The 26,679-nt window shown below is 42.0% G+C and overlaps 1 protein-coding gene and 1 non-coding gene across 3 annotated transcripts in view; both read left to right on the plus strand.

Moving 5' to 3' along the window:
- The first annotated feature begins 16,475 nt into the window (after positions 1–16,475).
- Positions 16,476–26,679, plus strand: part of Nap1l1 (nucleosome assembly protein 1 like 1) — a 21,376-nt gene continuing 11,172 nt past the window's right edge. The window contains exons 1-3 of one of the 2 annotated variants that reach the window (XM_055626090.1): positions 16,476–16,546; positions 22,848–22,884; positions 26,262–26,347. In XM_055626090.1, the coding sequence (XP_055482065.1) occupies positions 22,868–22,884; positions 26,262–26,347 (103 nt within the window). In that variant the 5' untranslated portion in view covers positions 16,476–16,546; positions 22,848–22,867. Of the gene's footprint in view, positions 16,547–22,828; positions 22,885–26,261; positions 26,348–26,679 lie in introns of those variants that run through there. The other variant, XM_055626089.1, reaches the window with a different exon arrangement.
- Positions 23,111–23,254, plus strand: LOC129690560 (small nucleolar RNA SNORA48). Its single transcript, XR_008722313.1, has one exon. It is a non-coding gene; the product is annotated as a small nucleolar RNA SNORA48 (small nucleolar RNA).

Below are 26,679 nucleotides of genomic sequence, written 5' to 3' on the forward strand. Positions count from 1 at the left end.
GACAGTTTGCTCCTTACTTATAAATTTGTGCGAATTAAACTTGATAATTTCTGAGCTCCTCTAGATCAGCCATTCTCAACCTGTGGGTAACAACCTTTTTGGGGTTGCCTATCAAATATCCTGCATATCAGATATTTACATTACAGATCCATAGCAGTAGCAAAATCGCAGTTATGAAGTAGCAACAAAAATAACTTTATGGCTGGGGGTCAGCACAACATGAGGAGCTTCATTAAAGGGTCACAGCATTAGGAAGGTTGAGGACCAGTACTCTAGATGCTAGTAATCATCAAAGAATAACAAGAACCATTAGTTAATAACACTAGGGTAAAACTAGGGGACTCAGACGACTACATAAAAATCTAGTGGCCATAACCACAAAATCATTTCTCTTTGCCGCGGAGGATTAAGAAAACATTTTGCAAGTGATATTAATCTAAGTTGTCAATTTGACTAGATTTAGAGACACCTGGAAAATTGGTAAAGCACACTTCTGGGTGTGTCTTGAGGGTGTTTCCAGAGCAGATTGGTGTGCATGCCAGAGAAGTGAGGTCGGGAAGCTTATCCTGAATCTGGACATTTGTGCAGTGGTTTAGAGGTCCGGACATTACGAAAAACTGGAAGAGAGACTCTCACAATGCTACCTTTCCTCAGCAAGTGGTGTCTTTACTGCTGCCTTTGTCTGTAGGTATCACTAGCTACTTCTGCCTTTGAATACAGTCTTGCCCCCCTCATTTCTTCAGGCAGCTTCAGTCTAGATGTGGGCTGCACCATTGCTTCATCTTGTCCTGAGGCTCCAGCCTCTTGAAGTGAGCAGCAGTTGGTTTCATTCAGCCTGCAGACAGCTATTGTGGGACTGTGTAGACCCTGACTGTGGAGCCAATCCATCAAATCTCCCCAGTATGCCCATATGGGCACCTGTGCACAGAGTCATTCTTTTCCTCTGGAGACACCTGACCACTATATCTCTTCATCACTTGTTGACTGAATTGGTCTAGTAAGTGTAGGAAGTGAAGGAATTAGTCAAAGGGAAAGTTGGTCAAAATTCATGGTTTGGATGTCTGGGAGTAAGAAATGAACAAATTAGTTCTCCTAGGAAAGACAATCCTGCTATATCATTTATGTTTGTGGTGGTGTGAGTGAAAATGGTCCCCATAGGCTCGTAGGGAATGGCACTCATTCCCTACGAGGGAGGGTAAGGCCTCATTGGAGCAGTAGCAGGTGTGGCTTTGTTGGAGAGAGTGTGTCACTGGAGGAAGGCTTTGAGCCTTCAGATAGTCAAGGCATGCCCAGTGTGGCATTCTCTTCCTGCTGCCTGCAGATACAAATGCAGAACTTTCAGCTACCTCTCCAGCACCATGTCTGCCTGTGTGCCACCATACTTCCCACCATGATGATAATAGACTAAGCCTCTGAACTATAAGCCAGCCCTATTTAACTGTTTTTCTTTGTAAGTATTGCTGTGGTCATGGTGTCTCTTCACAGCAATAAAAACCTTAGCTAAGACAATGTTTGTATGACATGAAAAAAAAAATAAGGCTAAGAACAGGGAAGAGGTCTAAAGGGAGCAGATGAAAGAGAACAGAGAGGGCAGAGGAATAATATAAATGTTAGAATGGGACAGAAGGGGCTGAGAGATGGCTTTGTAGTTAAGAGGCACTTACTGCACTTCCAGGAGATCCTAGTTCAGTTCCCAGCACCCACAGGGTGGCTCACAACTGCCTAAAACCCAGTTGGGGGTGGGACACTGTTTCTTCTGATCTCTGTGGACTCTTGTACACATACACACACACACATCTTTTTATATGGGAAAGGAAGGGGACCAGCCAGGGGAGAAGGAGAAAGGAATTGGAGAGGGGAGTATAAACGTAGAAAATTAAACAAACTTTAAGCTGTGCTACTTTATCCAGCAGTGCTGGTTGTAGCATGTCTTAGGCCAGGCCTGTCTGAGGACATTTTCTTGGCTAAATACAAGGGGATGAGGAGACTGAGTCTCAGTGCTTAACCTCCTTGAAGAAGTAACACGGGTGGTCCTGCGAAATTACGAGTATGACAAGGCTGGAATGATGCCAGAAGTGCAGGACCTCCGAGATTATAGACTCCTTCATGTGCACCTCCCCTCACTTCCTCTGTATGCAAAACAATGCACGGTTGTTTTTATAGGCATCCAGAATGGTTTGAGCGTCTCATTTTTGAAAATCTCTTTGTAGTTTTTGACTACAGCACGTGTTCCATGTCCAGGATCAAATTGGTCAGATTCCCTGCCCTGTTTCCTTGATCTCAAAACATTTGTCAAATATGTCATAGTCTTCTGTGGCAAGGACAAGTTTCTCATTGGATGCTGTACTGTGTAATGAAAATGAGCAGAATATGAGCAGGACAATGTGTGTTACAAGGCGGGTGTGCAGATTCCCATCACCCTAGAGTGATCTATGACTTCGACTTCATACATGCCCATAGCTAGCAGGTCTCATGGACAGGGGAACTAAATCTAGTTCTGCAAAAGCAGCAAGTGCTCTTAACCACTGAGTCATCTCTCCAGCTTCTACATCTGTTCTTTCTTAGCATAACTTTGCCACAAAACCTCAGAAGAATGCCAACAGCATAGAGGACTGTTCCCCTTCCTGTTTCCTAAAGCATGGTAGCATTTATTCCGCTCATTAAATGAGGTGATTCTATAATATTGTCTTAATTCCCATCTGTAGTTTCAAAATCTTTCTGAAACTTGTAGGTTACAGAGAAAGATATTGAAACCCTGATCTGCAAGGATAGACAAGAATAAATCACACCTAGACACCTGAATCTGGATGGCTCAGAACGAAGAGTGAAGCGATTTTCTCTCATGTCTAGAATCTGCAACAGGAACTGTAATCCTAATGCCGAGCAGGTCTCAAGGACAGGGGAACTGAATCCAGTTCTGCCAAAGCAGCAAGTGCTCTTAGCCACCAAGGCAGCTCTCCAGCCTTCCACATCTGCCATTTCTTGGGATAGCGTTGCCTTCTTTCTTTTAGATACAATTAGTTGATTAGCTCATTTAGAACTATATTGGTTGCCTGTTGTGCATCCATCAATCATAACTTCCAAATTTAAAATAAGTAAGATGAATAAAGTTAGAATTAGTTTCAGGTCTTTTATCATAATAGCTACATTTCAGACACTAGAGAGCCACACAAAGCTAGTGGCTACCGTACTAGATGGTGTAAATAGGACACTTTCATCATTGTTGGCAGTTGTATTGCACAGTACTTTTCTAGAATGGTTAAAATATCTGGCTGCCAATCTGGGGTGGTTCCCAGCTGACAAAATACTAAGACTCTCAGAAGGCTATGGAGTTGAAGGAAATGACTTGTCCATGTCCCCTGGGAAATTCAGAGTGTTTTAATTCCTCCTGCAAGCGTCATGTCAAAGGCAATTTTGTTCTGACAGCTAAGAACAGCTTCTTGTTCCAAAAATAACGTTGAGTTACTAGGGTTTCTTCTAAGTGCTCAACTTTTCTCATTATATCTACACAATAGTCCCAAGAAGGAGGTATTATTTTCAAAATGCAAATGAGAAAAGTGAAGTTTGGAGTACTGATAAATTTACCTGCCTCAAATAATTTGGCTTATAAAGAACAGAAATTGAAACTCTCTTCGGTATAATTTGAACTTTTTCTTTTTCTTTTTTTTTTTTTTTGAGTCAAGGGTTTATTATTCTAATCCTAGTTAGCATCAAACCTCTTCTTGTAGTCCTCCTGCCTCGGCCACTTAAATGCTAAGATTATAGGTGTCTGCCACCATAGCTGGTGTGTGTGTGTCTGTCTGTCTATCTGTGTCTATGTGTATGATACTGGAGATTGAACCTATGGCCTAGTACATGCCGAGCAGGTGGCACAGAACTCTTATCTATAGCCTACACCTTTATCCTATACCCTATCAGAGGAAGTATTAATAGTGCCTCTTATCTATGAGCCACTTCTGATACCTTGAGCTGAACTCACACTTATTAGCTATGTGACCTTGGCAAATAATTCATTCTCAATTTTGTTATCTATAAAATGGGAGTGGCTACCACAGCAGCTACCTGCTTCACAGCATTTAACCATTGGATAAGGCTTATGTGAAGGTCTGTCATCTTGTGGGAGCTCCATGGAGTCCTGCTTTTATTATCTAACCAATGTTCCAAGAAGAGATTGAGAAAACAGCTTTTAGTAGTTTTAACGCTGTATATAACTTAGTCTGGGAAACTGTTTTAAATTTTATCTGCTTTTAAGATAAAGCAGAGAGACTTGGATAATCAAATTTCCCTTGTCTGGCTTTCAGCCAGTCTAGGAAGCAAAAAAAGTGAGAGCCGATGCTGCTACTGGCTTGACAAAAGCTAGAGTCATACTAAAGAGTCCACATTGGCTGGCAGCTGGAACACTGCCTACACAGCGGCAAGTTAGAGATGACAGAGGAGGAGGGCATCAAACTAGCCTGTCTTGCTCTGCTTTGCTCCCTGGCTTTTTGCCAGGGTCTCCTTTGTAGAGGATGAGAAAAAAAAGAAATGGAAGCCTAGTCAGAAAGGCCAGCTTCACCTCTGTATTGAATAGTTTAAGAGGACGATGAAGGGATGGAGAAGAGCATCATTTGGCAAAGGGCCACATCAGGGCTGCTGTCAAATGCAGACTTTATTAACTAGTCAATGTTTTTGCCATACTCAGACTCGGAATATTCTAGGATTTCACTTCTCACTGGATCTTTCTTAGGAGGCAGGAAATTCATAAATGTCATGGGACACTTGATGTTTCTGGGAAAATGCTTTTCATGAACTGAAGCACAAAAGCAGAACATCAAAGATGAGCACATCATGCCACTTAAGACCCAAGAGTAGATTCACACAGAGAAAAAAAGTTGCAGTGTGTAGAGAGGTACATTCCTGTAACCTCAGCATGCAAGAAGCTGAAGCAGAAGGATCCAGAGTTCAGAGCTAGCCTTGACTACATAGTGAAATCAAAGCTAGCCTGGGCTACATGAGAACCTGCCACAGAAAGGTCAAACTATGCTGACCTAGTGCACATTCACACACACACACACACACACACACACACACACACCCCATATGCAACACAGAAACTCAGAAAGGAAATAGCCCTGAACCACTTAAAAGGATACAGGAAGCATCAAGTTCCAATAACAGAGAAAGAACCAGCAAAAACAACGCAGAACACTGCCAATAAAATAAGAACTATCCATGGCCCTCTGGTGTTAGTTGCAAGGTTCTGTGGGGGGCCACAGTGGGGAAGAGGAAATGGAGTAACTTCCCACAGTAGGCCTGCAGAGGAGAAAGAATTTGGAAAGTTAGAGTCTGTGGCAAGACAGGGCAAACCACTGACATAACACCTGTGTGTTTTATAAATCCAGGTATCACAAACGTCAGAAAGACAGAATGGGGGGAAGTGACAGATAGCGAGAATGGAGGGGTGTGACCAGAGACAGAAGACTCACTCATCATTGCACAGCTTCATTGAATCTATTTTGTTAGATAAGATTTAGAAGCAGAGTCTTTCAGAGGTTGTCTGCTGTCTTCTCCTGCTTCCGATGTCTATCTTGTTTGTCCTTCTGAATGAGGATTGAGCACTTTCCCTATGGTCCTCCTTGTTGTTTAGCTTCTTTAGGAGTATAGATTTTAGTATGTTTATCCTATATTATTTGGCTAATATCCACTTATGAGTGAGTATACACCATGTGTGTCTTTCTGCTTCTGGGTTACCTCACTCAAGATGATCTTTTCTAGTTCCCACCATTTGCCTGCATATTTCATGGTTTCCTTGTTTTTAATAGCTGGGTAGTATTCCAGACTTTTCTGATCAATATATTGAAGCAGAGGCTGAGACTCATAGCCAAACTTTGGGCAGAATGCATGGAATTTTACGAAAGAAGGGGGAGGTAGAAGGAACTGGAGGGGACAGGAGCTCCAAAAGAACAACAGAGCCCTAAAAACTGAGTCCTGGGGTCCCTGCAGAGACTGATACCCTAACCAAGGATCATGCATGGAGAGGACCGGGAGCCCTGGCTCAGATGTAGCCCACAGACTCAGTATCCAGTGGGGTCCCTAGTAAGGGGAGCAGGGACTTTCTCTGGCATGAACTCAGTGGCAAACTCTCTGATCACCTCCCCCTGAGGGGGAGGGGGCACCCTGGCCAGGCCACAGAGGAAGACAATGCAGAACTAATAGGCTAGTGTCAGATAGAGGGGGAGGAAGACCTTCCCTTATCAGGGAAGGGCATAGGAGGAGAAGAGGGAGGGAGGGAGGGTAGGATTGGGACAAGACAAGGGAGGGAGCCACAGCTGGGATACAAATTGAATAAATTGTAATTAATAAATAATAATAATAATAAAAGGAAAAAGATTTAGGAGCAAAAACCAAAATGTCCTTTCCTTATCATTTTTTCCAGTTGTCTACAAAATTACCATAAAAAAGATTGTTTCTACTTTTTTTTTTTTTTTTTACTTTCTAAATTGTTCTGCATTTTGCTTATGAAAGAAAACAATAAGACATTTCTGGACTATTGACACAGGCTGGGTACTGACTAAGCAAGGTTCTACTCATCTTCCCAGCCCTACTGGATGGCTAGCATGTGGCCCTCCCACGTACACACACCCAGGAGACCCCTTCCGTGTAGTGAGGAAGAATCCACCCCCACATCTACTCCTTAGTTGCCAGTGCCCCAAGCTACAAGGAATAGAAAGTTTGCTGGAGTTTTCCTTTAAACTTCTGTTAGCATGGGTCCCTTTCTACCATTTTCAGGTCAAACAGGCCTTTCACCACACACACACACACACACACACACACACACACACACACACACCCCAGAGAAAGAGACTCCGAGGTTGGTTTCCGTCATCATTCCTTGAGAAAGAGCGGCTATCACTATACTAAAGGCTTCAGAACGGGGTCGCCACGTCATCTAATGTCTCGTTATCTCCCCCTACATCACATTAAAACCAGCATACTTTCAAGATCCATCGAAAGTTGACCTTACTAAAAGGAATGATAAAGTTTGAGGGAGAATAATTTTAAACTGCATATTGCATGTAAAGAATCTCATATCCTCAAAACTTGGAGATTACAAAGCCAGATATGGTGGCGCACACCTTTAATCCTGGTGCTTGGGAAGAAGAGGAGGGAAGATGCTATGTAGAGAGACTTGTCTCAAAAAAAAAAAAAAAAAAAGGCAAGCAAGAAAGAAACTGCAAACTATTTCTGCAAATAGCCACATAGTAAATAGCTTCGGCATGACAGCCATCCTGCCTCTTTTGTAGTGAATCCACCAGTCACTGTTGAGCATCAGGAGAACAGGCGAAACACAGGTGAAAAAGCCATAAACAAGCAGACAAGCAGGAAGTAAATGCTTTGGCAGTATCCTAATAAAACTTCACTTATAAAAAATAGCCATTGGGGCTGATAGCCCCAGTAGCAAGATGGCAAGAGGGCTAAGTGGGTAAAGTTCTTGCCTTCAAGCCTGACAACCAGGGTGTCACCAGAATTAACATGGTGGAAGGAGGCAGGCAGCTTCTAAACATTGTCTTCTGATCTCTGCATATACAAGTTTGGCACACACACTCTTACAAACCCATACATACACATGCATACACAAATACATACACATACATACATACATACATACATACAAATAGAGGACAGATGATAGATAGATAGATAGATAGATAGATAGATAGATAGATAGATATTAAAAAAATAGTCACTGGAGCTGGACACAGGGGCTCATGCCTTATCTCAGCACTCGGAGAGGCAGAGGCAGGTAGATATCTGTGAGATGGAGTCCAGCCTAGGCTACAAAGCAAGTCCAGGACAGCCAAGTCTACACAGAGAAACCCTGTCTCAAAAAAAACTAAAGTACCCCAAAACAAACAAAAATAGTAATTAGCCTGAGTTTGGTCTGCGGTCTCCATCTTACAAAACTCCCAAAATTTAACCTGGACTGTTCAATAGCAATGGATGCAATTTCAAATTTCTTAATCTCCATGTTTTCCTTTAAAAGGAAAAAAAAAAAAGTAATATAATGTGTTTTGCTTAATCCTAGGTATCCAACATATTATTATTTCAACATACAACTAATGTGGAAAATTAATGAAGTATCTTAAATTCTTTCTTCGGGCTCTCTTTAGTCAGGTGTGGATTTTGCACATTCTTCATGCTCAGTAACAGATGTGGGACGTGGCTCAACTAAGGGCTTTGTTGGTACTTCTAGGTCATCTTTCCCTGTCTTCCTAGGTCTTCCCATGGGCCGGTTACCCACAAGGCCCATCCCAGGATAGCATTCCTTCCCCAGCATCTAGGTTATTCAAAGAGACAGCTTTGGGGTTGCCATGGCTTGAGCTTCATCACCCCAGGCCCCATAGAGTGGTGTGAATGTTTGTGGGATGAGGATGGAAGTGGAGGGCACAGAGAAGCGCCTAGAAACCCCCACTTCTGAAGGGCAAGCAGAGTATGTATAGGCACCGCCATGTCACTATTTCTTGAAACTTCCCTCCCAGATTGTGTGCTAGACCTCCTTCTTATCTAATTCTCTAGAATGGACCTATTGGATCTGGAGTTCCCTCTGCTCCCTTTCAGTCTCTGTTTATTTATCTAGTTTGTTTGCTTGTTGTTGTTTTGTTTTCTTAAGACTGGGTTTCTTTGTGTGTAGCCCTGACTGTCCCAGAACTTGCTTTGCACACCAGGCTGGCCTCAAACTCAAACTCACAGAGACCCGCTTGCCTCTGCCTCCTGAATTTGGTGTAACAGGCGTGTGCCACCACCTTCTATCTATCTATTAAAGTATCTTGCATTCCCTTGATTTAATTGTCATTTCCAAGGTTTACTGCCTATGTGTGCTAACATAGGTCTAGTCCTGGAAGCTACTACCCTCCACACAATCTAATCTAGGCCTAGAGTGTTTTCAGCTTCTGAGACTATCTCTGAATAAGCTCACCCTTAGTAGTTCTTTCTGAACGCTTGCTTGCTGATTCAGTTCAGCTGTTCTGTCTCAAACTCAGCTCCTAGTTGACTTATTCAATCTGGCTACTCAGTTTTTTACTGAATGGCTCTGTTTGGCTCCTATTAACTTTGGCAATGTTATGGGTTCAGGAATAGCCACACACTGACCACTTAACAGCAGACTCAGGCTGATGGAAGATTGATTATTGAATGGTGAACAAAAACTGTCTGGTCAGAGACACAGTCTTGGGAGCCAGACTGTGATGCCGGTCAGTTTCTAAGGCAGGTTTTTGTTTGTTTGTTTGTTTTGTTTTTTGGTTTGTTTTTTTAAATAGGAAAAACTGTAACCGGTAACCAAGTATAGGAAGAGAGAGGAGGTGGGGCAACATTATGTCATTTTGTCTAGCTAAACATTATAGATTTTGGTTCCAAATGTATTGTATTTAGGTAGCTAGACAAAGCCTTTTATACTCATTGGCTAGGAAATAGGCTTGGGACTTTCTAGTTCCTTACCATTCCAGGAGAAAGGAACACATGTTTTGGTCTTTGTTTTGTTTTGAGACAGGGTTTCTCTGTGTAGCTTTGGCTGTCCTGGACTCACTTTGTAGACCAGGCTGGCCTTGAACTAACAGAGTTCCACCTGTCTCTGCCTCCCAGAGTGCTGGAATTACAGGCTTACACCTGTATCAAACCTGGCTGGATGTTGCGGTCTTAACTCTAAAAGAACATTCATTTGTCTTTAACTCAAGTAGAACATGAATTTATCATCTATTGTTTTGGTCTAAGCAGCAAGTATTGAATTCTTGACTTGTTTCCTGGTCTCAGGTACATAGGAGCCTGAGAATTTGAACTTAATTTCACCTTATGATGAAATAGAAGCAAAATGGAGACTTGGAGGCAAAATGGCTTCTGATATGCTAAAGGTGACAGCAGGTATTAACAGAAGAGCTACAGTTATTCTAAGAACTAAAGTATGTCTCAACTGGAGTGACTACAGAATTTAAGCAGGTTACAACAGCAATATGTTCTAATCTTCTGGCTTATTCTCATTCTCTGGTTCATTCTGTCTTCACCCGTGTACAGCTTGTTCTCTCCTCAACCTTTCTCTGTAAAACTGTCCCAGTAAAACTGCCTCTGAATTCAATGTTCTGAACTGTCACGAACTCATCTCCACTGCCCTGCCTCTCAGCTCACTGACTCAACAGAACTGCCTGAACAGAAGTCAGAGATCTGCATACCACTGTCTCCTAAATGCTGGTATGAAAGGTGTGTACCACCACACCTAAACCTAAGCTTTTCTTTATCTGAAACTTGCTTTATACCAGGCTGGCCTTAAACTCAGAGATCTGCTTGCCTGTTTCCTAGAATTAAAGGTGTGTCTGTCAACCATCCCCAGCTTGATATTTTTCAATGCTAATCTAATAATAATCCCTAGTCTCACCCACCGTACTTTCACCCACTCCCAATCCTAGTAACTAAAATCCCATTAATATATCAAATTATCTTTGTTCACTTATCTCCCACCCTACTGACGTCAAAGAGGTCACTGTTGTTAATTGGCAAGTATGATATTTGCATAGTGGGCACATCAGGAAGCTATGGCTGCTTCCCACCATTAACATTCTACTCTTGGAATACTATAGAAGCCATACCAGGCACCCTGAGGTTTTTTTTTTTTTTTTTTTTTTTTTTATTTTGTTTTGTTTTGTTTTGTATTGAGTACATAATTTCTGAACTGCACAGGTCAACTCTACTACAATCTGGCCCCATTTGAACACTACTAATACTTCAGCTGAAAGAACATAGCTGATTTAAAAAAATCCAAAAAATGAAATTATCCCAGATGCATAAATTTTAACAGAGGGATATAAGAAACATAAAAAGCCACATAATGCCTCCAAAGGTTTCTAATGCCACAGCAATCATCTTTAGTGGGAGTGAATTAGATAAAAAAAAAAGAAATGGAAGAAAATAAACTCCTGAATGAATCTCCAAAGAACAGCTGAATGAAGTAAAGAAGTTTATACAAGATGTGAAAGAGGAATTCAGTAATAGAAATATTGAAGAAAAACTAAATAAAGAACTGGAAACAAAAACATGATAAGTCAGAGATAAAGAGCTCCAGGGAAAGCCTCACTACTAGGATGATGAAAGAGATGATAGAATATTTTGGCTTGAAGACAAGTTGGAAGAGTTGGAACATTCGTTTTTTTGTTTGTTTGTTTGTTTTTGTTTTTTCCAAGATAGGGTTTCTCTGTGTAGCCTCGAACTCACAGAGATCTTCCTGCCTCTGCCTCCCAGAGGTGTGTGCTACCACACCCAGCTGAGTTGGAACATTCTAACAATGACAAATAAGGTGGCATATTGCAAGGAACGTTTGCAAGTGAAGATGTGTGAACCCATACACATGAAAGACCAAAGAATTAAAATTAGTGTTTTTAGGTATTGGTTTAAAGTTTAAATCACAAGCCTCAACGAAGGCCAGCCAGGTGGAGACATGTCCGGCCACCTGCAGGGAGGAACCTCCCTCACTTCGTTCTTTTCCTGCTCACTAGAGATACAGTTACTAGGAAACCGGCCCAGATGGTCAGGCCAGAACCATTTATGGACTTGATGCCTAAAGTAAACAATTATTTCAAAAGTCAATTTCCCTTAACCAATCATGTAACACCAAGGCATGTAACTCCCTGCTGGCGGTTTTGCCCTTTAAAAACTTTGTTCCCTTAGATCTCTGGGCCACACTCCTCCTCTTCACCAGGGAGGTTGCTGCAACCTGGCTCGAGCTTGAATTAAATAAACCCTCACGCATTTTGCAACAGACTCGACTTGTGGTGGTATTTTGGGGTCGTGTGATCTGGGTACAACATACTGTGGGACACACTATAACATACTACAGCTTCCATGATGAAATGTTTTCTATGCTTTTGTTTCCATTGTTTTTTATTCTGTTGGGGAGGTTGCAAGGGTGAAGGGACAATATGGGGGAATTCGGAGATGAGCAGGACTGGGGTGGGGTATATGATGTGAAACTCACAAAGAATACATTTTTTTTTGTAATATAAGGATGTATAGGAATGTCAAGAAATTTGAGCTACTATGAAAAGAATCAAATCTAAAAAGAAAATAATAACAACACCATGCAAATAGTCATCATGACTGGAATTTCTTAAAGGCTGAGGGAGTAAACACCACCAATTTCAGGAATTCCATAAAAGTACTGATACTAGCTAGGTGCGGGTGACACACGCTTCTAAGTCCCAGCAATCAAGGAGGCAGAGGTAGGTAGATCTCTGTGAGTTCAAGGCCAGCCTGATCTACAAATTGAGTCTAGGACAGCCAAGGTTACACAGAGAGGCACTATCTCAAAAAACCAACCTACCAACCAACCAAACAACAAACAACCAAATAAACAAACAAAAACAAAAAAACAAAAGAGTTGATGCTGACTGACAATGGTGCTATAGCTTACTTTTTGGAAGTAATGAAAAATATGCTATGGTTTTTGAAATTTTATCAAGTCATTTTATAGCATCAAAATTTTTTTGCCAGAATTTGACAGTAAAGAATGCAATACTGATTATGTTCAGCAATGTAAAGGTGTTTTGTTTTCGTTACTACGAAGTGATACTATTTAAGCCCTGTTTGGTAGCTCACACCTTTAATCCTAGCACTTGGGAGGCAGAGGTCAACTGATCTCTGGTCTACAAAGAAAGTACTAGGACAGCCAGGGTTACATAGAGAGACCCTGTCTCAATAAAGAAAAGACAAATAAACAAAAAAGAGATTACTTAGATCAGAGGTGGCTTGACATCTGAAAGTTGTTATGAGTAAGTCCAAATCCAATTGATAAAATACTTCCTATGAACCTGTATTGGTCACTCTTTAAAATTGCTGTGACAGCCTATGGAGCTGCTGCTTAAGGAAGGAAGGATTTATTTTGGCTCAGAGTCTGAAGACGCAGTCAGTGTTTGGTGTCGAGGAAGGCTTGTTGCGCTGATTGTATTGCATGCACTGGAGAACTAGGAAGCAGTTAAGGCCGGTGCTTGCTTCCTCTTTTCTATTCAGTTCAAGACAGCCCATGGATTGATGCCACCTACACATACTCGGGACTTCCCACTTCAGATAACATACTCTAGAAGCTTCCTTGTGGGTACACTAGTTTTTTTTCCTCCTAGCTCCTTCCATATTGATGATATTAGCCATCACACAACTCATTTCATGATGCCTTGGCTTGAGTTTTTGCAAATGTGAATTCCATGACTAAGCAAAAAGGAGGTCATCATTTCAGCAGTTCTGGATTTGATCCTAGATTTCCCGGGTGACCTTGAAGCACTTGACTAACCTTATTCCATATGGCTGTCCCTTTGCCAGGAACACGGGTCTTACTCTCGCACAGCTGTTTCTACACTCTTACCCCATTTGCTCTCTTCCATGAGAAGGGCTCATACTGAATTGCAGAACTGATTGTTTGCATACTTCTCTCTGGAAATGAATTCCTAAAACCATAGAAATACACCCTCTGCATTTAACTGGAGAGACTGTGAGTACAGGCTCTGATGCTAGGCTGATGCATAGGTAGTCTGGCTTTGCCTCCAATGAATGGGCTGTGTCTTGAGACAGGTCTTAGGTCAGTGTGGACTTTTAGAGTTTGTTTGTCTACTTTACAGCATAGTAAGAATACACTATTTCAATCCCAAACAAACAAAAGACTCACCAATGAATATCCAAACAAGTGAGTACACTGAAACATATCTATTGAGCTAGAAAAAAAAATATATAACTAATTTCTGTTGCAGGATATTTGATCACACCATGAACTCTGAGATTATGTTATTTACTGGGAAAAGTTGTTTCTAGTTGTGGTGTGGCTCAGTCCTAGCACACACCAAGGCCTTTTTGCTTGAATATTGTAAACAGGATTACGTAAAGTCCACCATAGGTCAAGAGGTGGAGCAGCAACCAGCTAACGGGAAGTGAGTATATGATGCTTAAGAACAAACCATAGAGATTAAGAGGAAGTCTGGAAGATGGATAGAGAGACAGACAGGAAGTAAAAGTGAGGGACATTCAGTTTGAGAGATTTTTGAGAGAGAAGGAGGCATTGCTTCTGGAACATCGGGTGAGGAGGAAGGTCAGCTGGGTGATTTCTGTGCCTCTCTGATCTAGCAGGCTTTCACCCCAGCATCTGGCTCTCCGAGTCTTTGTTGGCAAAATCTACTGATTGAGATTTTGTTAAAAACAACAAATTTCACCAAGGTTAGAGAGTACCAAAGGGGGGAAAAATCAATCCCATGAGATGGCTCAGTGTGTAAAGGTACTTAGCACCAAGCCTGATGACCTTAGTTAGATCCCTGGGAACACATGGTAGGAAAGAGCTGATTCCTTCAAGCTGGCTTCTGAGCGACCTGAATACCCACTTAGTAGCCTATGGGAATTTGCAAGCACACACTCAAGGGCACACACATACACATAAATAAACATATTATTTTAAAAATGGCCTCCTCTAATGCAGAAGTGCTGGTTCCTACATGTGAGGACTACAATACGTGATTATGGATGTTTTGATGTTTCATGGAAAATAATATTTAGATGTCTCAGGACCTTTCCATTAAAAAAACCCGAAGAGTCCAAAAGCTTTAAGAGAGGGTCTCACCATGTAGCCAGGCTGCACCGAAATTTAAAAAAAAAAAAAAAAAAAAAAAAAATCCTGTCTTTACCTTCCATCTTTTGGCTTGACTGGTGTGTGACACCACACTACTTTCCCCCAGAGAACTTTTGTATGCATTCTTGATACTGATGGTTATCTTGCTGGAAATTAGCAGTGATTCTTTTTTGAGATGGGACCTTAAGTAGTCCACGCTGGCTATGAACCTAACCTGCTTAACCGTGTGCCTCCAGCTCTGGAGTGCTGCTGCTATTGCAGAAGCATGACAGACAACACACGTGGTACATGGTGCTGGGGTTTGGGCCCCGGGGCTTCGTGCGTATTACCTACCAAATGAGCGACAGCCACCGGCCCCAGCACTGCAAAGCTCAAAGACTAGTTATCCTTTCTTTAAAATAATAATAGCACATAGACTTTTATATGCACGCATTACTTTTCTTTTTTTTGACCAAGTTCTTCTATGCCTGACTTCACAACAGATAACAAAATCCTCCCATCTGTCTGTCTGTATTTCCAATGTTTCCTTATCACAGGATGTGTAGTGCCTGGAAGGCTCTTGTGTAGGCTTATGGGGGAATGAGAATGTAAAAATGTAGACAGTGCCTTAGTATTATAGACAAGGGCTGACCTTCCGCCTTAAAGGGTGTGTGGAAGGTCACAGCACACTTAAAGCACAACTATTTTATTTGTAGATCTCAGTGTTGTGGCACATGCCCACACTCTGGAAGATTAAAAAATTGATACGGGCATAGACTACACAACGTTACCCTGCGCTAAAAAACAAAGCCAAAAAGCACCAAACACAGAGTTAAAAGGTGATCCCTAGTCAATTGAAAAGTAGCTACAAAACTGAGCTTGGTGATCTACACCTTTAATCTCAGGTCCACGCCTTTTATTCCAGCACCAGGGGGCAGAGGCAGGCGGATCTCTGTGAGTTTGAGGCCTGGTCTACAAATGGGAGTCCAGGACAGCTGCGGCTGTTAACACAGAAATCTTGTCTCAGTGAATAAATGAAGGAAAGAAAAAAAGAAAATAGATGCCAGGTTTCACAAGTTAGGGGTTTATATAGTATCTACTTTTTCAGGAAGGTGAAAAAATTGATACACTTTGATTATTTTCATAATTAACATTCGTTAAAATTATTTTCATTATAAAGCACTTTAAAGAATACATAAAACACACTTTTTTTTTTTCCCTCATCAAATGAACTAAAACAGAAATGAAGGCTCGCACATCACGTGCGGAAGACCTCAGAAGCCGTGGAGGCTCCCCAAGCTAAGAGCAACACCTATAGAAGGTGCCGCTGGGGTGGTCACCTAAAAGCTGGCTCTTAGGTCACAGGGGTCTTGGCTAGGGTGGGAAAACGGTTTCAGAGGAGACGCGGTTAAGAGGTGCAGGAATTAGGCCTGGATACGGATGGGAATCCTAGCCGGGATACTGCAAGACTGCGGCCAGGGGGACAAGCAGAACTAGCGGCAAGCCATTAGGGTTTTCGCAGCTGGGCTGTCCACCCCAGCGCAGGCAGGACAGGCCGTGGCGGAGTGCGCAACGAGCCGAGGACCGCCTCTGGCGGGAAGCCTGGGGCGCCCGGGGAGGAAGGGCGGCTTTGTTGCCAGGCAACAAGGCCCGGGCCCGCCTCCCGCTCCCGTTGCTAGGCAACGCCGAGGCCAGGGGAGGGGAGGGCGGCGGAGCGGCCCTACGTGCTGACGCTAATTGTATATGAGCGCGAGCGGCGGGCTCTCGGGTCTTTTTTAGCGCCATCTGCTCGCGGCGCCGCCTCCCGCTCCTCCCGCCGCCGCCGCCGCCACCGCCGCCACCGCCGCCACCGCCGCCGCCGCCGCCACCGCCACCGCCGCCGCCCTGAGTCACTGCCTGCGCAGCTCCGGCCGCTCGCCTCTGCGTCCGAGCCCTCCTGGAACGGTAACGGCCGGGGCCGGCCGGGAGGGCCGGGGCGTGGGGAGGGGATCCGAGAGGTGTTTGTCGAGGGGAACCGAGGCCTCGGGCGGCGTTTCCGGGGGGGTCTGTGCGGCCTGAGGGACCCCCAGGGAGCGCCGCCCGCCGCGGAGCGCGCGGGACAGCGAGGCCGCGGGGCGCGGAGGAGGAAGGAGGCCACGCCGCGGGGGCCCACCGGCTCGCCCCGGGACGCCGCCCCGTCGGTGTGTCCTCCCCACCCGCCCGCTTTTCACGAGGGGAACGCGGCAGAGGCAGGCCGCGGGGAACGTGGGGGGGGGCGGGAGAAACGGTGGCGGCGAGCTCCACCCGCAGGGAGGGCTGCACAGGCCGCGGCCTCCGCGCGGAGGAGCCCGGGCACGTGGGGACCGCGCTGCGTGCGGCCGGAGACCCCTGACCCGGGCTCACCCTGACCGACTTCCCTCAAGAGTTGTCGGAGGAAGGGTGGCGACGAGAAGCGGACTCCCGGGGCTCGCACGCATCCCTGCAGGAAAAGGAGCGAGCTAGCGGCCGGGAGGCGGGTGGGGGTGGGGGAGGCAGCCTCCGCCGCCCGGCTCTTCGGGGGGTTAACACGTGCAAAGCGTTTAGCCATCGCTGGGTTTTTTTCTTTCTTTCTTTTTTTTTTTTTTTCCGTAAACAATAGATGAGTTTTGTGTCTCACAGGTTCAGTTAGAACTTCGATGGGTGCTATGGCCGGGGGCTGTGTTTGTGTGGAGAGACTAGTCCTAGTCCCCTTAAACCTGCAGATGGTTCTAAGGTGAAAAATGAAGAGGGTGGCTTCTTGGGGGGTCTCTGAGGCCAATAGACCAATAGTGTATTTTACCCTTACGGAATACCCCGGAATTCTCAACTAGGGATGAAGTGGAGGTATGGAGCAGGCCATATATGTTATACACATGTATAATATATTTATATGCTGTTGAAGCTCAGTGCGCTTCGGGAGTGGCGTTGGAGCGGTCCTGTCGGGAGGGCTGGACTTTTCAGAATCAAAGGATGCCCCAGACTTTTAAGTCTTCAAGGACTCCCCACATCGTACATATCCAAATTCTGAAAAGACAAGACTCCGAACATCAACTAACCTGATTTAAGAAGAGCCATCACAAACTTTGCTGCTTTTTGAAAATAGGTGCCAGCAGAACTCTCTCAAAACTAATAGGCAAAGAATACTTTGGATTAGGGGGAAACCAAAGACAGGTTTATATTAATTATTTATTTCGCAATAGGGTTTCTCTGTGTAGCCTTGGCTGTCTTTTGTAGGCTGGCCTCATGGATTTATCTGCCTCTGCCTGAGTGCTGGGATTACAGGCTCACTCCCCCTGACCGATTTATTTTAAAACTAACTCAAGTAACTGGGATTTCTGGTGCTCTTGGGGAATTTTTGTCTCTCAAACTTGCTTATAGGTGAAGTATACATCCCAGATTTAAACTACTTTAATTCTAAGTCTGAATTGGAGGGATTTAATTTAGTATTAGTAGGGACTTAGACATCTGTCATAAAATCTTGACTTAATAGATGTTCTTTTTACGGCAGTGTTTAGAGTATTAAAGAGAAGTTAAAGGCTCCTCAACATCTCAACAAGAAGTTTGTCAATTTTATGTGTTGCAAAATACCTGTTTTGTATATTTTGCTTTTTAGTATTGTGCCCTATAATTGACAATAATTTAACACGAGTGTGGTGCCTAACTTGTCCTTTCATGAGATTTCATGAGAACCAATATGACTAAAGTTCTATAGTTTCATTATGTGCTTGCTTGTATTGGCTCCAGGTGACCTAAGCCAATACAGGAAAATGGGCTGAAAGAGCTGGACTATGACTAAAAAAAAAAGATTTAATGGCTTGTTTTGTTTGCTTGTAAATCCAAAAGGATTAAAGAATCTGAATTTCTAGAAATATGAATGCGCATTCACCACACTAAAACTAAACCTATTCTGATCTGTATCTCATACCATGAGCAAATAAACAATTGGTTTGTCTGTATGAGGTGTTAAGCTGTGAGGACTGAGAAGAAAGGATTGGAGAAGCTTAAGGTAATTATGACTTGTACAGAAAAGGGCCTGTTAGAGCTGATTAAACTTCGTTTTCAAACTAATTTCATCTCAGCAGGTTTTCGTTGTGCATGCTGGAGGTGAGGTAGCTCGAGTAAGCTGCTTTATGCTGGTTTAAGCCATACTGTATATACTTTATGATGGTTGCTGGTTTTAGTTCTTCATTTTTAAGACCAGACCATAATCCTGGGTTTAAGAGAAAGTAACTACTGCACCTTGGATTAGCAACTGCCTTTCATTGCTAAAAATGTATTTGTGCAGTTTTTTTCCACTTCAAAAGTTTTTCACATTTTTATTTTATTTTTTCCCTGAAAAAGAAGCTATACTTTTCTCACAATGAATAGAGTACCCCGGGGGCTGGAAAGCTGGCTTAGGGGTTAAGAGCACTGGTTGCTCTTCCCGACAACCCAGCACCCACATGGCAGTTCAGAACTATCTAACTTTGGTCCCAGGGGATCCAACATGCACATGGTACAACACATACATACATGTGGGCAGAACACCCAGTCAGATGAAAATAAAGATTACAAAATGTTAAAAAGGGGGTTACCACAGGTGGAACAAATAGTCAAGGCACAGTGATTACTAGGGCCTGCTTTGTTTAAGGTGGGTTCTCTTTGTAGCTCTGCTGTCTTAGAACTTCTGTGTAGACAAGGCTGCCCTTGAACTCAGATCTTTCTGCCTCTTTGGAGTGCTGGGAGTGCTTGGCATTGTTCAAATTCCATGTGAGTCATTTAATGCTGTTAAGTGGCATTTGCTTTCTCTTATTGACCCTATCTTACTGTATATGGCTTAGGTGGTAGCACTAACATTTAACTAGAAAACAGGTGATTAAAAAGCTTACTTAGGGTTACTTAGTTTTATAGTGATGACTTAGATTAGTTTTAACATTTTTAAGCTAAATTTTGTGTGTATGAGTGTTGGCCACATGTATGTCTGTACCATGTGTGCCTGGTACCTGTAAAGGTTAGAAGAGGTGTCAAAATCCTGGGATTGGAGTTACAAACGGTTGTGAGCTGCCAAGTGGATACTGAGAATTGATGCCAGGTCTCTGCAGGGAAAACGTTAAGCCATCTCTTTCTTTATGTTGGGCTTTAAGGTATGTTGTTAGACTTGAAATACCACACATCAGTGTGAAAATCCTGGGATTTATTTGCTCTGGGTAAAAAGCTAGTGTAGTCAGATGGTTTTGTTTCAATATGGAATTTGCTTGCATGCAATTAGATAGTGGCTGCGTGGAAGCCTTTTGTCTTTGCTTGCATGTGAGCTATGTATGTCATGTATATGGAAATTGCACATAGATTGTTACTAGCAAGTGAGGGGTTTTGCTGCATGCCATTCTTTGTACATGTGAGTCTACTGTTGAGTTGGGCGAAACCCTTGGAAAGAAGAAGGTAGTGTTATCAAATACTCCATTTTGCTTTAGAGTTTAATACATGGCCAGTTGTAATGTGACTTAGTATAAGAATGAAAGTGTTTTTTTTTTTTAAGGTGCTCTTTAAACTGTGAAGTTGAATTGGAGCCCTGAACTAATGAAATTCTTGGAATTGAATGGGGTCTGAGAGAAATAAAGGCTGATTTTTACTGGTTTCTCATTATAAACCATTCACATTTTTAAAATGATTGCCTGTTTTCATCATAAAGTCACCATTTTCTAAAGAGGAAAAATTTGCCTACTGATTAATATATTGGGGAATGTTTCCAGAAAATGATCTACCAGCAGGTGTTTGGATATCTGTTAGAAGACCATAAAATGATAACTGTGTGTGTGTAGTCAGGTGTTTTGCATTTGTTTTCCTTCCCTCTACTTTTGTGGAAGATTGTACTTATTTCAATTCAGATTAATAAATGACTTAAGGAAAATTAATTAGAAACCAGCATCCTTTCCTGTTAATATGGTCAGTACAATATTGGGTTACACACTGAACCTTTTATATCTCATGTTCTTGAATTTTTTTCTCCTCCTGGTAATATAGTGATACAGTTTGGTTAGAATGGTGTTTTACTGCTCTAAACATGGTGGGATTACTATTTAGCTGTGTATGGTGAGATATGCTTATGGTTCAGTATTGGGGTATCTGAGGCTGGGGGATCATGAGCTCAGTAGTTTGAGCACGTCCTGAGCATTATAGTGAATGGGTATGTAAAAAACCCTCAAATATCAACCTGGAATCACTTTTCCTTCTAGATAAGTGTATATTTAACAATATTTCTAGTGAGATTGCTTGGAGGCATTTTTCTGCTTCCAATTATCTCGTTTCCCTTAATTTTCTTAATTTTAAAAAGCTATTTTGATTTCATATGGTCTGAAATCGTAGGTTAACACACCGGGGTCCTTGCATCGTGTACTACCACCCATGGTGCTATTTTTTTCTCTTTACTGCTGCATCGCAGCATGTTTCATCTTCATTCGGAGAGTGGATTTATAGGGTTTCTTTTAACTGTAGATTGGTGCATTTCATCACTTACAGAAATTGAGTGTTCTAATCTATATGCTTTTAAAATTTGTATCCAATCTCAGTTCCATTTTGTTATATCCTAATCTTCCTTCCGAGTATTTTCTTTCAGTCCTGACCTGCTTGCAATATGACTTCTAGCTTCCTTTTAAATTAATCTATTCCTAAACCAAACCTAATTTACTGTTGAGCCAACCTATTTAGCTTGATGTCAGTATTTTATTTTTATTCTGGGAATTCTATTTAGTTTCTAAATTTGATCGTTAATAGATGGCTTTCTGTTGTAGATGATGCTTTTCTTCATTCTGCCTCTCCTCCGCTTTTTCCCTAAAATCAAATTCAGACCTTTTGCATGCTGGGTAATGCTCTACCGTTAAGTCATACCCACAGTTCCCAGTTTTATCTTCAGACTTGGTAAGCCTGTCCATTTGATGGTAATATTTAGGCTTTTATAGTATAGGATTCATTAATTTCTTCTATGAATTCTTTGTGGGTAGGAGGATGTTATCTCACTTATTTTTTGTATGAGAGTGCCTGTGAATATAGTGTCAGGGTATGCTAAGCTGTAGCATATAAGTGTTTAGAGGGCAAAACATTAATTTGTGGCTAAAGGAAGTAGATTTTTAGGCAAAGTCTAGAACTTAGCTCAGGCTGGTCTCTTATCTTTCAGCACGTTTAGCAGCTGTTCCAAGGTTCTGGCGCCAGTTTTCATAAAATAACTGAAAAATACTAATATTTAATGCAGGATCTATTAAGCTTTTTAATAGGACAGTAATTAAGCAAAGTTGAAGTGAATTTGAGTTGAAAAGTAATTACTGGTTTTGGGCTGGTAAGATGGCTTACTAGGTAAAAGTTGTCTGCCACCAAGCCTGATGACCTCAGTTTTATGCCCAGGACCCATATGGAATGTGAGAACCAGCTCATGTAAGTTGTTCTCTGACTTCCACACATGCATGGTACACACCCAATAAATAAGTGCATTTAAAAGTGCTTTTAAAAAAGAGTGGATTGTTGGGTGTGTATATACCTCTAGTCCCAGCCCTGGGGAAGCAGAGACAGGCAGGTTTCTCCAGGTTGGGGTCAGTCTGGTCCATGGAGTGAGTTTCAGACCACACAGGGTTACCTGATGAAAGCCTGTCTTAAAAAAGCAATTCTAAGGGGCTAAGGAAAAATTGACCCTTTCAGCCAGCCGCAGTGCTACATGCCTGTAATCCCAGCACTCCAGCACTGTGGGAGGCAGAGAGGCAGGTGGATTGCTGTGAGTTCGAGGCCAGTGTGGTCGGGAGAACCAAGCCTACACAGAGAAACCCTGTCTGGAAAAAACAAAAAAAAAATTTTTTTTTTTTCCAAAAAAGAAATTGACCTTTCACTATCATTAAAAGTATTTGAATAAAGATCACTGTACTTTCTTTTGTCTATGTGAAATTAACCTGGCCTCTGAAGTTTTTATGATGGCCCCTTTGTGTGTGTGTGTTTTGTTTTGTTTTAAACACACGCTCCATCTTCCCACCCCCAGATACAGTTTCTCTCTGTGTAGCTGGCTGTCCTGGACTTGCTTTGTGGATCAGGCTGGCCTCAAACTCAAAGATGTGCCTGCCTCTGCCTTCCTGAGTGCCAGGATTACAGCCTGGCTGACACATGCTATTTTAAAGGGATTATGAAATTACTAGAATTTGTTTTATTGATTCATAGGGTTTCATTTCAAATGTTTTTCTTAGCTTTCAGCAAGCCATACTTGTTTTTAACCCTGATTCTTTTTTTTTCGTAGATATTTGCAGTTCTTACAAGATGGCAGACATTGACAAGTAAGTGGCAAATAGTTGGGTTCCTTTTCAGAGACTGTATTTTGATGTATGTAGTTAATAAATAGTACAAATTGTATTTTTTGAAAATGTATGTTGCCGACATCTTTGGTGCCTGCTTTTGGAAGTTGGGTGGAATATCTACTCTAAAATTCTAGATATATTTTATGTATATGTGTGTGTGTGTATACATATACACACACATATAATCACTCATAAATGTTAAACCACCCCCTGGCAATGGGCAAAGAGGCACCTTTTTGGTGGTGTTGTTCTTATATCAGTCGGGGGCAGAACAGATGGTAGTCCTTTGTTCATCCTAGCTTGATGCCTGGCTTGGTGGCCGAAGCTGTTTCATGCCTAGGGCACATAAAACCAGAAGTGGCATCTGCTTTTAATCCCAGTGCTTGGAAGGCAGAAACAGGTAGATCTCTGAGTTGGAAGCTAGCCTGATCTACATAGTTACTTCCAGAACAACCAGAGCTACTTATTTGAGACCCTGTCTCCAAGAAAACCGAAAGAAGGCAGAAAAATACAGCAAACCATTTGTCAGTATTCATTCTTAGAAAAGTGCTGGGCATGATAATAGATCATAAGTACTTGGGAGAATTTTAGCATATATATTTCTCAACATTTTCTTCCTAACATTCATGTGTGAGTACACACATGCAGAGTTGAAACATCAACATATATCCAAGTTAAAAGTGGACAGTGAGAGACCCTTCTCAGCTTCTTACTCAGAGTTGTAAGCACTAGTCTTGATTTTAATTCATGTCTTTGCTTTTCTTTAGAATGGTTACGAATGGTTACTATTGGCTTGGGGAGGAGGGTGGGACAGTACTGGGAATGGAGGTTTGACACATGCTTCGTAAGTGTTCTGCCACTGAGCGGTTTCCTCAGCTGAGTGTTGAATTTTGAAGAACAGAGTAGGAAGCACTGACTTAAAGCAGTGTTGCTTGTAGAGGCGTAAACTTTGAGGCCCTACAAGGGTTTGTTGTGACAGCTTGAAAACACAGGTGCAAGCACATTTTTATGTGGCATGTTTTTTTTAGTGTAGATGGATTGTCTCTTCCTCCCCTCCCCCCTAGTTGAGGTTTTTTTGAGATAAGGTTCTCTGTGTTGCCTTGGCTGTCCTGGGCTCTAGACTAGGCTGTCCTTGAGTTTACAGTGATTGCCTGTCTCTGCCTCCCTGAGTGCTGGGATTGGGATTGAGGTATGCACCACCGTTCCTGGCTCGTGGGTGGCTATCTTACAGAGATGTGGTCAGGGAGAATGAGAGACTACAAGATTCGTCACATTTAATTTGACAGTCTAATTAGCTCATCATGGGTTAAAATAGAATACATTAATTAAGCTGCCAGTGGCTTTTTAGATGTCTAGGGCATGGCATTTGGTGGGGGCCAGGAACTTTACCATAAGGTCAACACATACAAGTTTGTATGACAATCTTGGCCTCTTTATATATGCTTACTCTCTTTAGATGAAGACAAGGAAGTAGGTTCCTTTGACATAAAACAGGACTGAAAGTTATTATTTTCCTTTATGCTTGATAGTGAAGGTAGAATTCTTTCTAATGAACATTCTTATTCAGAATTTTGAAGGCACTGTTCTGTTACTGTGCCTCCAGTGTGATACTGAAATTCAAAGCCAGTTTCTTTGATCACTTAAGCATTCTATTTCTTTTTAAATTGGCTTTAGTTTGTAAAATGTCTAGTTATTTTGTCTTTATCATTTGATAGTAGCTATTCAATAGTGGGCCCTTTCATTTGGCCAAACCCATTGGCTTTTAGTTCTATAGAATGTCTGGTCTGTGTTGTTCATTGGCTTGTTTCTTCTCTTTCTGCAGCTCTTGTTAGATGTTGTATCTTGTTGGAGTGGTCTTTTAGTATCTCTTACCCAGCTTTTCATCTTTGTTTCTTTGTTCTTCACAGAAATGTAAAGACTTCATTATTCTGTTTGTGTTCTCAAATCTTTGCTTCCTTTTCTGATTTCACTGATTGTACTCCTTCTTTGAATGTTTCTTTCCTATTTAGTCTTATTTACTCTTAATTTTTTTTCTCCTTTTGTTATAGACTTATTTTGTAGCAGGCTTTCCTAATGAGATAGCATTATCTGATTGTTAAGATTGGTCATTAGAAAGTAAAGGTTTGCTAAAATGGGATTCTGGTGTAGCTATGAGAGAACCCTGTGTCAGAATGCTTTTTCTGGCGGTAGTCCAGTTCCTTGGTGAGCAGTGTCTGGATGTAAACCTGGCTTCTAGTGTTGTGGGAACCAACTCACAGCTAGGGAAGGGGTTTTTGAATTCTATTGTATATATAACTAGTCATATTAGGTACATATAAGTCAGAACTCTTTAATCCAGATGTTAAAATGTAAAGGAATTATGAGGAAGTTGAGCACTAGGCACATGTCTTTGTATAGTCCCAGTACTCTGGAGATGAGGCCAGAGGATGGAGGAGCAAGTATCAGTAAACATCAGAGATGGTGGGATCTCTCAATGTTTGATTGGTTGGTTTTTTTAAAGACACAGTTTCTCTGAGCTCTGGCAGTCCTAGATCTTGCTCTTTAGACTAGGCTAACCTCAAACTCAGAGGTCCGCCTGCCTCTGCTTCCTGAATGCTGGCCAGGATACTTAACATTTTCTGGGATGTCTGATAGTCTAATGTGGCTGCTGAAGATGTAGTCTTCTTAGGAAGAAAGGAAGGATGGATCAAGCTTAGAAAGTTTTTCTAGCTATCTACCATTTTTCAAGGATTCTTTTATAAAAGTTTTAAATTCTGTTTTAATGATCTGCTGCAGCCAGGGCTGCATGGTCACTGACATCCTATCTGAAAAACAAAAACAGGACAAAAGAACCCAACAACTCACAATCATAAATTGGGCAAGGTGGTGTAGGTCTGTTATCCTAGCACTCTGGAAGGTAGAGGCAGGAGAATCAGAAATCCAAGTTTATCTTCAATTAAATAGGATGTTAGATACCAGCCTGAGCTACATGAAACAAGCGTACAAAATTAACAGCAAATAAAATGTCAATGTCATTGCCAAAACCTAGCTGTAGTTACTTACATAATGGTCTAGGAAAACCAGGCTTCCACATTTATTTGCTGCCCTAAATAAGATGACAGGGCTCTTCAATACAGTGATATAAGAATGTAGCCTTTGGATATGAGTTTGAAAACTTATGTAGGTCACAAATCTATCAAACTGCAGTTGTAAAGCTTGAAGTATAAACTGTTTTTAAGTAGAAGTTTTAAGTAGTATTTGTCTACATAGAAGACTGAATTGCTTTTTTAATTTGTTCTTTGAAAGAAGCATAGTTTCTATAATTTTGTTTTATAATTCATACATTTAAACTATGGTGTGATGCTATGACATTGTAGCAAAGAACAGTCTGAACTTGATCAAGATTTGGATGACGTTGAAGAAGTAGAAGAAGAAGAAACGGGTGAAGAAACAAAAATCAAAGGTATTCTTTTAAATTCCTTCAGGAGCCAGCAATTGCTGGCATGAGTCTTCTAGGGGAGTTGAATAAGAACTGTTACCCCTTTTCTGGAGCCCTGTCCAATGTCCTTATCTCCCCATCCTTTCTCAAGATTAGTTAACTGTTGAGGAAGCAGCAAGTGAGGAAGGTGGGCGTGTAAGAACTCAGTGATGCACCACCAATGCTGGATCCACAGAGCACGTAGCTGTGTCAGTAACTGAGTTTAGTCTGAATTGAGAAATACTAGAAGGCTGGAGGTAGGAATTACTCCACAATGCTTCCAAACTGTTTACTATTTTTATGTAGTAAGCATTGTG

This window comes from Psammomys obesus, unplaced genomic scaffold (assembly GCF_907164565.1).
Source record: "Psammomys obesus unplaced genomic scaffold, mPsaObe1.curated_primary_1811, whole genome shotgun sequence".
NCBI lineage: Eukaryota > Metazoa > Chordata > Mammalia > Rodentia > Muridae > Psammomys > Psammomys obesus.